At 54.7% G+C, this 14,900-nt stretch overlaps 2 protein-coding genes across 20 annotated transcripts in view; one reads left to right on the top strand and one right to left on the bottom strand.

The window, feature by feature from the left end:
- The window catches only part of IFT172 (intraflagellar transport 172), a 39,081-nt gene extending 34,664 nt beyond the window's left edge, over positions 1 to 4,417 (bottom strand). For 2 of the 3 annotated variants that reach the window (XR_003926657.2, XM_030037133.2), the window contains exons 1-5: positions 4,296 to 4,417; positions 4,072 to 4,215; positions 3,833 to 3,945; positions 3,218 to 3,257; positions 363 to 428 (exon numbers count right to left, since the gene is read on the bottom strand). Coding sequence is in view for 2 of the 3 variants with exons in the window: in XM_030037133.2 (XP_029892993.1) it covers positions 363 to 428; positions 3,218 to 3,257; positions 3,833 to 3,945; positions 4,072 to 4,215; positions 4,296 to 4,334 (402 nt within the window). In the remaining variant the exon portion in view is untranslated. Of the gene's footprint in view, positions 1 to 362; positions 429 to 3,217; positions 3,258 to 3,832; positions 4,216 to 4,295 lie in introns of all 3 variants that reach the window. The other variant, XM_041128748.1, reaches the window with a different exon arrangement.
- Positions 4,418 to 4,447: 30 nt separating this feature from the next.
- On the top strand, positions 4,448 to 12,691 carry LOC115350967 (low density lipoprotein receptor adapter protein 1-like). Of its 17 annotated transcripts, none has more exons than XR_003926658.1 (9): positions 4,448 to 4,641; positions 6,968 to 7,110; positions 7,638 to 7,750; positions 8,665 to 8,779; positions 9,164 to 9,236; positions 9,667 to 9,732; positions 9,877 to 10,836; positions 11,695 to 11,777; positions 11,943 to 12,032. XR_003926658.1 is itself a non-coding variant. In XM_030037138.1 (9 exons), the coding sequence occupies exons 1-9, from the start codon at positions 4,557 to 4,559 to the stop codon at positions 12,098 to 12,100; spliced, it is 891 nt and encodes a 296-aa protein (XP_029892998.1). In that variant the 5' UTR covers positions 4,454 to 4,556; the 3' UTR covers positions 12,101 to 12,691. The 17 variants fall into 17 exon arrangements, 7 of the variants coding, with proteins under 7 accessions (XP_029893002.1, XP_029893001.1, XP_029892998.1 ...); XR_003926659.1 differs by having other exon boundaries at positions 11,692 to 11,777; XR_003926660.1 differs by having other exon boundaries at positions 11,740 to 11,777; positions 11,943 to 11,979.
- Positions 12,692 to 14,900: the final 2,209 nt, after the last annotated feature.

The raw sequence follows: 14,900 nt of genomic DNA, 5'->3' as shown, positions 1-14,900 counted from the left end.
TGTTGCTTCTGTCTGCAGGATGTGAATTTCCCCCATTGTAACATCCCCAGAGGTTTCCCAGTCCATGACCAGCGCCAGAAATCACAGGAAGCTCATTGCTTTCTGGTAGGTTGGAGAAGTGGAAAAGTTGGAGTCGCACTTGCACATATCTAGAAAGGCTCAGGAAAAGGACCAAATGATCCAGTAGAACCTCCAAGGACTGACTGGGAACCAGAAAGTTCAAGTCAGTGGTGTAATCCCTTTGTTGCTATTTCATGCCCAGGGCCACATAGTAATGGCTCCTACTCTGCAGCCCAGGTGCTTGCAGGCCTGGGTAGCCCCTGCATGGAAAAGAAAATCAGGCAAATAACAAGTTTCTCTACCTTTCCTTCAGCAAGACCAAAGACAATGATATTCTCCGCTGGCCACGATAAGCAGGTCACGGCACTCTGCCAAGGAGGAGGTAAAAAGAGAGGTAAGAGCTCCACCCTACTTAGCTTCTTGCCCCATCGCTACGTAAGACAGCTCATGAACAGTAAAATGACTCAGACCAAGAAAGAGAAGAGATGGGGACATTTGGACAGACCTTAAAGTAGGATTGAGGCCCTACACGCTGAAGCTTAAACTAGATAATAGTGAGCTGGGGTAAAGTAACAGGCTTAGAAAGGCTAAAGCAGGGCATCAAAGTTATACCAGATATGTTCAGTATGGATGCTCTTCTGAGAGGATTACTTATGGATCAGATGTGTAGTTTTCCAGTACAAAATCATGGTTATTTTAAAAGATTTTTTGCAGCAACAAGTATAAAACATAAAAATAATTTGACTCTGCCAGCTTCTGTAACAGATATGAGAATATTTGTACATTGGATCTTCATTTGATGAATCAGAAATAGTCTATGTTTTCATTTACAAGCAAGACAGTTATCAGATGCTACCAAGTAGGTCAGGTAGAAACAGGTTCATTGAATCCAAACCAAAGGTATTCTCAAAGTCTGAGGTAGGGGTCAGGATGAATAAAGCTGACCACCAAACCCAACTGTAAGAGAGGGCCAAGAGAGTTAATGAAACTGCTTCACATTTAAACTGAAGGATTTCAGTCAATAAGAAGGCTGGTGTTTGGCACTGTGCCACCAGCACTAGCCTCACAGGCTCATCTGTTCCATTTTAGGCACCTGGGCCTGCTTTAGACATATATACACCCTCATTTATCCATCTCACCTTCTATCCCCAATCTTACCATTCACATCAGCAACCACAGCTACAAACAGATACCAAAATGTCCCTGGATACCTAAGCTGCTCATAATTTATATGTCCAACCAATAACCAAGACCCATTTTTTATTATACCTGTTTCCCAGGCATCCATTTATTTCCCTCATTATCTGCCAGACCCTTATTTTCAGTCTAACACAACCACAAGCAGCCCACTGGTAGCTTAGAAACAAGCCTCACAAAGTGGTAATGTGCCTAGCTACTAGTGCAAAGAAGTCAAACTCACACATACTCATCCTGATCCTCTAGCAGGATGCCTTGCTTGCCAGCAGAGCTGAATAGTGTCACTGTATTCACAAGATGTATAAGAGTGCCCAACAGGTTTTGCAAATGGCAGGGGAGGGAAAGGGCTCAACAAATGATCTCTGATATTGACTGAACACACCAAAACTTTGTAAATAACAATATTTAGTTACAGGAGAAAACCGGACACAGTGGTAAAAAACCACACATATAGCATTAGAAAAAATAAAGGATTTATTATGATAGAAATGGTAGAAAAGACATGGGGAAAATGAGAGAATGAGAGAAAAGAGAAATGAACCACTACATTAAAAATACAAAAAACTTTATGCATGCTGTGCACAGCATCTAAGCTTGTGAAAGGCAAGCAGCCTCCCACCAGGCTGTTAGCCAGGTGCTGCAGCAAAGGAGAGCCAGAGGGGCAGGAAGCTAGTCCTGCCAGCAGAATGCCAGCAAGTGATAAACAATGAAAGGACTCTCCAGTGAGGCTACAGGTACCCACACCCGGGCTAACCACAACGTACAGGAAAGGGACAAGTGGACACCAAGCCCCTCTTGCTCTCTTTTCTTCATGACACTCTATTCCAGTGTCATGACCGCTCAGCACAGCAGCTCAACCACAGAGAAACAAACGCTGACCAACAGCTTTCTTACCACCAGAGCAACAGAATTACATGGGGCTCCCTCTTGCAGTCAGCAGCAAGTATTCAGAGAGGCTAGAAGGCTCTCCTAAGCCACCCTAAGAGCAGCCACAGTGGTGGGCCACGACCCAACCCTGAGATGCAGGCTTTCAATCCAGAGGCTGAGGCTGCCCTTCACCTGAGAGGCAGCTTGAGAAAGCCTGGCACAGAAACTCCAGCAACTCCATCAGGAGCAGCTCTGCTTATGTCTTCTGGGGATTTGGCCCAGCAGGATGATTTCTCCTAACGGGTACTGGCTACTTCAGGGGCCTATCTAGCAGACAACTTCTCTAGAGACACAGAGAAAGTGGGGGTCATAGTGTGATGGCAACTGGCTGGAAAGCCTAGGGCAGCTGCTGGACATTTGCCCCTGAAGGTAAAAGAAGTAGTCAGTGCACTGCATTTTCTCATACAGATGGCTTTCTATGCAAGGAATTTATAACACCTTTGCCTTTCCAGATACTTACATCAACCTCAGGAAAATCCTTGCCAGAGACCTACTGAGTAGACTGCTCTAACACACACAGGCAGAGCTAGAGCAGCAGAACATGAAGAAGGCCAAGGAGATAACCTGACTGAAATTACAAACCTGAGGCCTTTGAACATGTGGAAACCGTGCAGTTTGACTGAATTCTGCACACTTTACATTTTGGCTAACAAGGAATCTTGGGGCTTAGAGTTGCCAACCTGTGAAAAATAGTTGGGCTCAGAGTCTCTCCTATTTTTCCCTTTCAACTCCCTTAAAACATTCTGTCCACTGATGTCTAAATTAGTCCCCACAGTTTTGCAATTGATTGCATTGATAGTTCAACAATTAATTACTGTGTTGTACCCAGGCATTATGAAGCCTCTGAAGCTTGGCAGGTAATACATGCCTCAAAATATAAAGATTATCTTAGGATCTACCTGCATCTTTTGGACATCAAGTACCACTGACAGTTTGGCCAATTACACCTGTAAGTATGAACAGAGAGTCCTCCAATTGTCTTTATCCTACATATGTTGGAGAAAATGGAGTTAAACAGGAGTCTGGGTCTCACCGTTTGGATGAACTTGTTGCATATCACCTTCTTGTCACCCCTGCAGAAAAAGGTAGACAAAAATGACTACCGGTGAAGCTAGTAATACTGCCCATTCTGGCTACCCTACTGTTTGTATTCAGTCTGTTTTAGTATTGCCAAACACATTTAAGTTTTGTACACTGGTTGTCTATCACAAGCCAACTTTGGGCAGAAAATTAAAAGAACCCCAACCTTTAAGCTTCCAAAATTCTGGTGACCTGAGCACCTTTAGCACACCAGGTGCCAGCAAATGAGGCTGAAGTGAGGCAGGTGTGTGCCATAGCTCCACATCTATGAAACGGGGGACAGCAGCATAGGCTTTACAGCTACAGCTCCACAGAAGCTCAGCTGGCATGTGCTTGCACTGGGCTCCACAAGGGCTGTGTCCAAGCAAATCCTATCTGCTGCTCTCCACAGAAACATCTGAGTGACTTCCTGCAGGTTAGATGATGTGCACCGCAGCATGTACTGGGCTGAGGACCAGGCCAGGACACCGACGCGGGTCGCATCAACGCCCAGAAAGCGCACTGTACAGCAGGAAGGACAGTGCCGCCCCCTCCTCACAGGCGCTGGACACTCCACCACCAGACTCACCACTCCTCTCCAATCCTGTAGACGTAGACAATGTTGTCTGTTTGGCCAATGGCGATTTTGGTGGAGTCCGGGGAGAAGGCCATGCCTTTGACCACGTAGCTTTTCCTGCCGTACTGTGGAGAGGATGGCAGCGTGAACCACAGGGGAAGGCTGGCCTTGCCCCAGGCACACTTGCCCGGCCCACAGACGGCTGTGTCCCGGCTGCAGCAGGCCCCGGCGGCAGCAGGCCGGGCCCTCACCTTGGCGTCGGAGGGCTTGGTGGAGAACTTGTCGCGCCGCTCGCCCTGCTCATCGTACAGCAGCACCACCCGGTCCGCGGTGCACACAGCGAACCGGGCGCTGCTGGCCGACCAGGCCATGCAGGTCACCCGCGCGGTCCCTTCCTGCCAGGCACACACAGCCTCAGCACCGCCGCCCCCCGGCCCGCTCCCTCCCCGCCCGGCCCGGCCCGGCCCAGCCCGACCTGCGGGGCCAGCAGGGTCCGCACGTGCCGCAGCTGCATCGCGCCGAACGCCGGGACCGGCACCGGGACGGCCCCGCGCCGCCGCCGCCGCCGCCGCCGCCGCCGCCGCCGCCGCCGCCGCGCCCACCTCGCCCCGCCCCCTCGCTGCCCCGGCAACGCCAGCGCCTCCGCCGCTGCGGACGTCAGCGCGCCGAGCCCAGCGGCGGACAGCTCGGGCCTCCCGCCGACCCGATAGCGGCAGGCTCCGGCTCCGGCTCCGGCATGGAGGCGCTGCGGGCGGCGGGGCGCGCCGTGCTGCGGAGCCCGCGCCTCGCCCGGCACGGCCTGGGGCTCCGCCGGCGGCGCAGTGAGTGCGGGCCGCGGGGGCCGGGGAGCGGGTGGGGGCCGCGGGCCGGGCGGGGTATCGCTCCGGGCAGGGAGCCCGCGTCTCGGTCTGGTCGGGCCCGGGACGCGGCCGCTGCCAGCTGTGGGGCGCGGTGCGGGGCACGGCTGTGGCCGTGCCGTGGGGCCGCGGGCCGAGGCGGGCTGGCGGGGCTGCGGGGCAGCGGCAGGGCTGCGGGGCAGGCTGTGGGACTGCAGGCCGAGGTGGGCAGCAGCGCTGTGGGCTGCTTGCCTAGCCCTCCCTGCTACACTCGCCCGGCTGCCAACCTCTTGCCCCACTTTTAAATTGAGGCCACCCGCACCGGTGGGCTGAAAGGCCCTGGGCGGCTGTGACAGGCAGTGCCGGCAGTGCCAGGTGCTGGGACATGCTGTGCCTCATCTGTGGGCACCCTCCCCAGCCTGTGCAGGCCTTGGCTCCCCCGAACCGCTGTGTCTGGTCCTTTGCAGGTGGGGACAGGCATGCAGTGAGTGCGGCAGGCCTGCATGTTGCTCGCTGCAGGCGGGCTGCCGTGCTGTCTGTGGCATAGCCAGATCCGAGGCTGACCCCAGAGACCCAGCAGGAGGGCTGTGCCTGAGCTTTCTCAGTCACAGCTGTCCAAAGGCTTTGTTGGAGCAGCAGAGCTCACTCTGGCAGCCCTTGTACGTGTGGGCTGTTCTCAAAGTTCAGAGAGTGAGACAGTGCTCTTCTACCCTGGATAGAGGTCCCTGATGCCCGCATGGTACCAGGCAGGTTCCCTGGTAGTTGTCATTTGTGCAGGAGTATGCTGTGCAGATGAGGTCTCCTGATTTCCCTGTGGGTTCAGGTTATTCCAATTACGAGTCAGAGCCTTCTGCAAGTGTGCCAGTAGTGTTTAGGGAGCTAATCCCAGGAAAGAAATGAAAAATAACCCTGAAAAGTATTTGTGTGAACAGTAGATAGCTAGGCAATTCCCAGGGAAGTGTACAAACCTAGTGTTTGTAGCAGAGTGTGTAACTTCTGTGTTCCTGTTCCTTCCCTCCTCTGTGCACTGAATCCCTGGGAAGAGAGAGACTGTGACTCCCTGTGTCTTAGCCCTTCTGCATATCTCCTCTCCCACCATCCTTGTGCTCTTTGGGATTTGAGGAAAGTAAATGTGTGCTAACATCTGCTTCAGTTCTTGAAAATTATCACCAGGAAGTGCTTGGTACAAGAGAATTGTTCCTTTGTGTGTGGCACACTAGTCTGGTAACTAGAGCTTTTGCCTTCGATGAGAGTCAACTCTCTGTTGAAGCCAGTGGCTTTGTCTTGTGGGAGCAGAGGTCGAATGGATGCTTCTGTGGTGCTTGCTTTGTGTGTTCTCTGCCAACGGTAGTGGTGTCGGGACCGACTGTAGGGCCAGGGCTCCTTCTCCCACCAGCACATCTGCTGTGTGGCAGAACATGCTGGTGAAACGGACTGGTTTCTGAAGGAAGCTGGAGATGCTGACAACTGTCCCTAGGGAATCTTTCTTGAGTGAACAGACTCTGCCCGCTGGGGGTTTTTTTGGTTTTGTTTTGTTTTTTCTTGACTGCAGCGATGGGGTTTGAAAAGAGAGGACACAGGAAACAGAAGCCAGTGCCCCTTTAATTCTGTGACCTGCAAAGTAATGCACATGGGAGCTCTCTTCCCTCTGTGCACTGGAGTTCATCCTTAAGATGTGTTTTCCTGGAAGCTAGTTTGCATCCTTGAAATACCAGTCTGAGCTCTTCCTTAACACAGAATCTTTGTGGTGCAGTTGCTTCCCAGTCACCTCAGCTTGGATCATGAGTACTGGACGAGCTACTCCTTCCCTGGCAGCCTGCTGCTGCAAATGATAGCTACCAGAGGGTTTGGCTTTGGTTGTACTGGAACAACTCGGGGATTTTGATCTGACCGAGTGTGGCAGCAAATGCTGCTGTTCCTGAGGTGTGCCAGTGGCTTAGGTGGGAGAGATGAATGGAGTATAGAGAACATCCTGCTTGTAGTGAAATAGATGGGACCCAGGAATGCAAGGTTTTTGCAGATAGCAGTGAACACTGCAGCATCTGAGGCCCTATGCAGATATGCAGGAGCTTACTATCTGTGGTGACAGAGCCTGTACTTCCAGGGATGGAGGACTAAAGCTTTGATGGTGAATTGTCCTCTCATTCTGTTCCTCTTCCAAGAATGTCACAGAGCCAGAAGAGTGCCCTGCTGAGTGCAGGTAGCCGCACTGCTGCTGGGAGCAGTGAAGCTGCAACAAGGTGGGGTGGCTTTGCTGGGACTAGCCATAGGGCTGCTGGCACATGGCTTCTAAAGCATTTTGTCTTTGCAGAGCTTCCCGAGAGCTGGGCTGATATGAAGGAGCCGCTGCTTGAGGGGATGTGCTTCACACTCAAGTATCTAGGCATGACGCTGGTGGAAAAACCCAAAGGAGAAGACATGGCTGCTGCTGCCATCCGCAGGATCGTGGCCACGGTGAGAGCTGGCCCTGGGGTCCTGCTGTGCTGGGGTGGAGAAAAGCCAATTCAGAACCCAGCCCCTGGACTCCAGGAAGTGTCCGTGTCCCAGCCCTGAACCCCAGTGAGGGACCGTGCTGTTCCCAAGAGGAGGGTGGTGTGCAGGAGGCTGGCTGGGCTCTGCCTCCGTGCTGTGGGGGAAGTTGTCTTCCTGCAGGACAGCCGCTGCTGCCTGCTCCCACACCAGGAACATGGCTAGGAGCAGAGCTGTGCCTGTCACAGCACAGAGAGGAGGGTGAAGTACCGGGAGAGGTGGGGTCTGTCCTTTCCCATGTGCATGGCAGTAGTGTGAACGGATTCCAGGGGTGTTCTATGCAAGGCACGCCTGATCTCCAGGCTCTGCTTTCCCATCCGTACAGCAGGAGCCTTTGCAGCAAGGGTCCAAGTGGGTGGCACGCCGTACAGAGTCTGGAGGACTCCTGCCAGTGAGGGGGGGTGAAGACCCTTGCCAATTTGCAGAGGTGTCTGGTGTCTCCCCACTGCCAGGCACGGGTGGGAGCTCGCAAGTTCCAGAAGGTGATTCTGACAGTGTCTCCGAGGGGCATTTCGCTGCAGGATGCAGACACAAAGGAGATGGTTGAGAACATCTCCATCTACAGGTGGGCATGGCATGTGGAGGGCCTGGGTGTTCCCCAGCAGCCAGCTGGAGACTGATGGGATCTTGAGCAGCCAGGGAAGGCTGGGCCTTCTGTCAGTGGTACCTTCAAGCTTAGGTCTTCCTTTGGCTCCCTGAGGCCTGTGCCCTCTTCCTGCTGTGCCCCACGGCACTGCCTGGGTGGGTCAGTCCATCTGTTTTTTTACTGGGCCCTGCTTGTCTCTTCTGGGATGCAAGCAGGGTGTCGAGGCTGATAGTTGGAAAGCCCCACAGTTAGGGCAGAACTGCATGTCTCTCTCTCTCCACTGACACAGGACCGCCCTTCTGGCTGCAATGGCATGAGGGTTCCATAAACTGCAGCTTACTTGGGCTGGCTAAAGGCAGTTGCTGTGAGAGCTGATGTGGGTTTTTTTAACTGCTGCCAGCTGTGCTTTGGCTGGGTTGGGCGTCTGTGGGTGCTGGGTGTGAGGGGAGCGTGGCTGCAGGCTGGTGGCTAGATGGGAAGCAGAGTCAGGACATCTCTTTGGTGCAAAATTTGGGTCTCAGCACCAGAGCTGATGTGCCAAGGCAGACCATCCTACTGGCCAGCCTCCAATCATGTTCTTGGAGGCAATCACCCACCCTTCTGTGCAACTTTTGTCTCAATGCTTGAGTTCATATGTTGGGTTGGACTGGGCATCGGAGGACTGAGGAGCACACTGGGGCAGTATAGGAGGGAATGCCTGTGGATGCAGTGATCTCTTACCAGCTGTAGGTGCCAGGAAGCCTCTGGCCCTTGCTGTGGAGTTGGGCTGCCTGATCATCTGGGGCAGATGAAAGCCTCAGGCTGTCAGCACTGCTTGTTGGTGTGCTGGGAGCACAGCAGGAGACCTGTGCTGGGGTCCCTTATCGCCCTGAGCAGCTCCTCTCTGCCTGCAGGATCTCCTACTGCACAACAGACAAGCTGCAGAACAAAGTCTTCGCTTATGTTGCCCAGAGCCAGGACAGCGGGGCACTGGAGTGCCATGCCTTCCTCTCACCCAAGAAGAAGATTGTAAGCGCTTCCCTTCTGCTCTTGGCTCTGTGAGGTAAGGGTGGGAGCAAGGGCCTTCCTTCTCCCCCTTCAGAGAGAAAGAGCCCTTACCTCTGTGCACCTCAGCTGGAAATGGAGTGAGGGAGCACATGTGCTCACACTGCAGAGCCGGGTGGTGAGTGAAAGGAGGTTCTTCTGTCCCAAGCTCGTCTGGGATCTCCTCTTGGGGATGGCTGGCCCACATGGGTAGACAGACACAGCATTGAGCTCTGGCCTTCCGTGTGTATGCTCTGCAGAGAAAGGCAGCGAGGGGGGCCTGGGGGTTCTCAGATTTCATGGCAGTGGGGTTGTCTTGGCTTGAGGGCCCAGGTGGAAGCAGACATTCCTTCTCTTTCTTGTACACAGGCCCAGGCTGTGACTCTGACCGTGGCCCAGGCCTTCCAGATGGCACTGGATCTCTGGGAAGCAGCACATGCAGGTAGGAGGAATTTCTCAAACGTGTCCCTCTGCCTAGCCCCGGGATTGGGGTCTCCAGTGTGGGACCCTGTCTTGGGCTGTGCCGAGGAGAGATGGCTTGCTGCCTGGCAGGTGAAACACACCAAGTAGGGAGAGTGTTGTCCCTGCTGTTGTGTTCTTTGCCACTGCCCCACATGGGGAGCCTGCCCTATCTCTGGCTGGGGTGGGGGGCATCCCTGCTATCCATGCTGAACTCTTCTGCATTGCTGAGCTGTAGCACAGCTCAGAGCCCTGTGGTACCTGCCCTGAGCAGTGATCCTGCACCCTTGTTTGCACTTTTCCCTGAGCACAGCAGGGGTATCTGTCCCTTGCCCACAGTCCTGCCTGTACATCCACTGCTGGGCCTTCTCCAGGTTGCAGGCACTAACTCTGCTGCTTTTGCCCTGTCCCAGGCTCTAGGCAGGAACAGCCCCTTCACCCTTCATGTGTCTTGGAGAGCAGTGAGCCCGGGAGACCAAGTGAGCCAGCCCCCCCAGGGAGCCCTCCCTTCAGACACCAGTTTGGGGTACAGTATGTGCAAGTCTGGCCCATGCCCAGGGCAGTCTTGCATTAGGGCAGGAAAAGAGTAACCCTTACGCAGCTCCTTCCTCCTGGCCTTCCAGGACCCTGTCGGTATCTGCGCAGCCTCCCTCACACATGGCGGCCTGACGTGAAGAGAGGCACTGTGCTCTGTCTGGCTCACAAGGCAGGCGCAGTTTCTCAGGTGGTCTTTGCTCCAGTTCTCCTGTCAGGCCCAGCATTGCTGCAGCCCTCAGCCCTGCTCTGCTGGCACTGTCAGACAGGGAGCTGGGACCTGCTCTGCACGCTTGGTGCCATGACTAGGGGTGAGACACTCTCTCTGAAGAAGAGGACCCTTTGGTCATCATCTTGCCAGCCTGGGCTAAGGCTCAGCCCTGCCCATCTGCACTATACCTACTGCATGTCCAGAGCCAATCAGAGCATTGCCAGTGTTGCTGGTCTCACTGTGTCCCTGCCCAGGAGCCTCTGGACGCTTGGTCCTTGGCCTCATGCTTCCAGTGCTGGCCCAGCCTGGCAGTGCTTGGGGTCGTACTTGCTTACAACCTGCTCCTGGGCGGTCCTCTGCCTGGCCCTCCAGCTGTAAGGTGTGCTCACCCCTCTCCTGTCTCTGGGCAAAGATGTGCTGTGTGCAGCAGCTGTCTCAGCTTGTTCCCCACTCACAGCCTGTGTTTGGTACTTTGCTGGCTGGAGGGGATGTAAGAAGTGCTGTGGTCTGTCTCTACCCTTGTGTGGCTGTGTGTCTGGGCCCGGAGGATTTCAGCAGCCCAGCACTGCAGGTGCCATCTCTCCCCCTACGGCCTGTAGGCACCCTTTGTCTGTGTCATGCCTGGTGGGTGACTGTGTCTTGTGAAGGGGCCAGGGACTGCCCTGCTGCTCCAGAACAGGCTCTGGGCAGCCCAGCCTCGCTCCTGGCAGAGACGTGCCCAGGCAGTGAGGTGTCATGGTGGTTTTGTTTTGTTTTGGTTTGGTTTGGTTTGTTTGTTTGTTTGCCAGGAGGAGGAAGAGGAGGAGGAAGATGATAACATCGGTGAAACCTTATCTGGGTAGGTGGTGAGCTGCTGCTTGTGTTCAGGGATCTCTCTGATGAACCCTGGCCTGTTTCCTTCGCTGTGCCTCATGCAAGGGGAGCTGCTGGGGCCATGGGCACAGTGGGAGCATGGAGGAGATCTGATGGGAGCAAGGGGGAGCTTTCTGCTGCTTTCTCTGCCTTTGTCAGCTGAGAGGTTGAGTGAACAGGGAGCTGAGCTGTGGAGGGGCAGATCTTGCAGTTCAGCTTTTGCAGTGGAGCTGTGTGGGGCAGATGCTGACCCTCAGGATGTACCCAGAGATGCTACTTGTTTTCTGTTTCTGCCACTCTTGCTGAGGCCAGCCTATCCAGACATGCTTCTCAGGTGGGACTCAGAGTTGTCCCTCTCCTCCCACTGATTTCCCTGGGGCTTGGACCAGGCTGGAGGCCTGGTCATGCTGACTTCTGTGTGGACTAGGGCCTGGGGCTGAGCTTGCTGGTGTCTGTCCTGTGCTTGGGAGGAGCTGGTGGTACCAGTCTGGCAGTGGAGGATTAACCCATAGGTCTTTGCAGAAGTGCCTGTGGTGGTGGGTGCGAGAGGCCTGTTCCATTGTGGGTGTTTTCCATGTGTCTGGCAGCTGACACTTGGCTGGGGTCTGTCAGCGCTGCAGGGCTGAGCCTGGTCTGAGCTGGCGTCAGCTGGGAACCAGTGCATACACAGACTGGAGCTACGTATGTGGCCCTGTGAAGTGCCAGCCCTTTGTAGGCAGGACAGGCTGGCCTGGGGAAAGGGTTTGGTAGCAAGTGGGCTAAGGCCTTCTGCACTCTGAGTGCCTGGTACTGCTGCACCATGCCTGTGTTGTCAGGGTCATGAGCATGCTGTGTCTCTCAGCAGGCCTTGCTTGGGGTATGATGGGTGCTGTGTTCTCTTCCAAAGCAGCATGGAGGATGTGGGGAAGGGAGCCCACAGCCCAGCAGGTAAGTTGCTTCCTTCAGTGCTGCTTTGCCACATCCTCCAGCATGTCCTCTGCAGCAGGAGGGGGCTGATGGCTCACCTGGGAAGGTCTGTTTCCCCTCCTAGGCTGTGCTGGGTTCCCAACTGCATGCCTCATGGACCAGGTCTTCCTCCCTCTTGCTTTTCAGAGTCAGCATTTCTTGTGCCCAGGGCAAGCTCTCCTACTGCACAGCTACTGTGCTACCGCTTGGGGCAACCCCCAGACAGCTGGAAGGGGCTGGGAGGGGTTGGAGACCTCCCCACAGCTGGCCCTGGGACTGCTGGCCCCAAGACTCCCCTGGGCTAAGCCAAATCTCTGCAACAATGGACCAGCCACTCAGGATTCACCCTGTGCCTGCACCTGGGCCAGACAGTGCCTGCCCCTGCCCCTGGCACTGCCCACCAGGCACGGGGTCTGCTGGCACAGCTGCCATGCAGCGCACAGACCGTGACACCTGTTCCTTGTCCTGCTTTCCGCCTGCATGAACCACCTCAAACTGCAGCTGCTCCCTGCTCCCAGCTCAGGCTGCTGGACCAGTGCTCCTTGCTCTGCCCGCTCCCAGTGCATGCAGAGCCACCCCAAGTGCTCTGAGCCTGCAGAATGCAGCCAGTGCACCTTGGACTGCACTGTCTCACCTGCCTTGCTTGTTTCTCCTGCCTTGCTCCTCGTGGTGGCAGTTGGGTACCAGGTGAGGCTGAGCCGCCCCCTGGAGATGGTGGAGGACTTGCTCGGCATGCATGACCATCAGGGAGCAATAGCTCTCGGCCTGGAGGAGTGAATGAGGAAGGCCTTGCCCCTGCACTTCAGCCCCACACCCTCTCATGAGTGCAATGAGCTTGTTTTTAAAGGAAAGCTCTGCCTTTATAGGGAAATAAACTGAGTTTTTTACTATTGTCATTTGGGTTTGAGTGCTGGATGGGGTGCCATGCACAAGTGTGCAAGGTACTGTGTCTCTGCTGCGATGCCTGCGGTGAGGCTTCCTCATGTGTGGTGAGGGCCTGGGCTGTGCCCTGAGCTGATGGAGCCTGCAGCTGCCCTGGAGCTCCCATGTCTTCCTCGGCTGCTGGCCCTGAGGGAGCTGTTCCCCCTATGCTGAGAGCTGCTGGGGCGCAGGGTGGCCCTTGTTATCTGGGGGCTGGGGAGCTGGTCCAGGCTGTGCTGGACTGGTATGTCTTGAGCACCTGTGAACATCATCTGCACCGATGGGAGCTGACAGCTGACCATGCTGAGGCCAGGGAGGACACAAGCCCCCTGCGTGGCAGCGGGTCTCAACCTCTCCCCCTGTGTGCCTGCTCTGCTCTGGGGTGCCTATGCCCTGCTGCACACCTGGCTGTGGTCTGGAGACATGGGCAAGCCATGCACTTGGTTTCCTTCCCCAGACAGAGCAGGGGAGGCTGCAGCCAGCAGGATGTCTGGTTTCTCCAGCAAGTAACAGTTTGCAGCTGCTTTCTGGCTGAGGACCTTGCTGCTCGGTTCCTGTCATATTGCAGCACATCTCCCCTTCTAAGGCTGGTGACACTGACAGCCCCAGCTGAGCAGTACTGGCTGTGTGCAGCCTGAGATGGCAGAGCCAGTCTCCCAGCAAGTGCTGCAGGCAAGTGCTGTGGGGAAGGCTTATGCTCTGGGGAGGCTTGGGTCCCTGCAGGTTAGCCAACAGCTGCGCACTTTCTCACCTGTGCTTTTGCATGTTGAGTTGTGGCCTCATGCCTTTTTTCCCACAGCTGAGGGCACAGGGCAACCTGTAGATGTTTTTGGGGTTGTTTGTTAGGGAGAGCAGGTCACTGTCAGAGCCTCAGCTTCCAGTACTGAGGGATGGATGGCCTGTTGGTGGTGTGGGTTTAACAGCCCTTGATGTGCTGAACCAGGATGCTTGGCATCCATGCTCTCCAGCAGCTGAGTACTGTAGGTAGTACTGAGGGGTGGACAATGCTACAGCTAATGCTGGCACATGCTGATTGCTTCACTCACCCTTTGCTCTTGTCCTGTGAATAACTGTTTGCCATCTCCTGCCACTGGGGAGGGCAGTGGGCTCTATCCTGCTGCCTGGTAACTGTCAGATCTCCAGCCAAGTGCTCCAAGCAGCTTAACAGCCTCTCTCCCTGGGACTCATGGTTGCTGCAGTGTGCTCTTTGCTGAGTATGCTGAACACTGCAGCCCTGTATGGCTTCTTGCAGGACTTTGTGGGTGCCAGTTTGCTGTTATTCCTGGCTTTAACCAGCAGTTGCTGCAGTGAGTGAACTGTTTCCCTGCCCTCCCCATCTCAGCCTTATGTGTGTGAGCCTTTGCCAAGTGTGTTCTGTTTTAGCAATATACAAGCTAGCAATGGGTTCACCATCACCCACACGTGCTAATACTGTCCAACATCCCTTAAATTGGTGTGCTAGAATTGCTCTGCATGAACTACACAGCCCTTCTTTTGTACCACTGTGGTGTTGGTGCTGCAGGGCAGGTGGGGGTATGTATCTGTATGCGTGTGCATGTCCTGCTCTGCCCTGGCACTGTGTTGGGCATTTGCACTATCCTGCACTGGTGCTGCCAACCTCATTTGCAGGGTGTGCACTTGTACATGCCTCAGAAAATACCTTTGTCCAACACTGCTGCTGCCTTTTCTGTGCAGCCCTCATCTCTGCAGTTCCCTGCCTTCCTGCATGGCCATGGTCTGAGAAAGGAGTGGTAGCTGGGGTTTGGGCTTTTTTTTTTTTTTTTTGGGGGGGGGGGGGTGTCCTTTTTTGCATCAGCATCACACCCTGATTTTACATTTAGTGTGACCGACTTTTGTGCTCCTTTTTTATTTGACCACAACCACTGCATTTTGACATACATTTTTTTTGGTGCCTCCCCCACCTCCTCAAATCTGCTGCACAGTCATGCTCCTTTGTTTCTTCGTGTCTGTCTCTGGTCTCATTAAAGAACTCATGACAGTAGGCATGTGTCTGCTCTGAGCCTCCAGCACCTCTGAACATTTTACAGGGCACCAGAACTTTTAAAAAACTCTTGTATTTCCCTGACAGCCCTATTTTTTTTTAATGTACCTCCCTAAAAAACAAGTTAGCTGGCAAAACAAAAGTGGTTTGTCTCTCTGGAGCTATGGCCATGCTCCCTGCAG

This window comes from Aquila chrysaetos, chromosome 15 (genome assembly GCF_900496995.4).
Source record: "Aquila chrysaetos chrysaetos chromosome 15, bAquChr1.4, whole genome shotgun sequence".
Lineage (NCBI taxonomy): Eukaryota > Metazoa > Chordata > Aves > Accipitriformes > Accipitridae > Aquila > Aquila chrysaetos.
The sequence above is the reverse complement of the archived record's forward strand: the minus strand, read 5'-3'. Positions and strand labels throughout refer to the sequence as shown.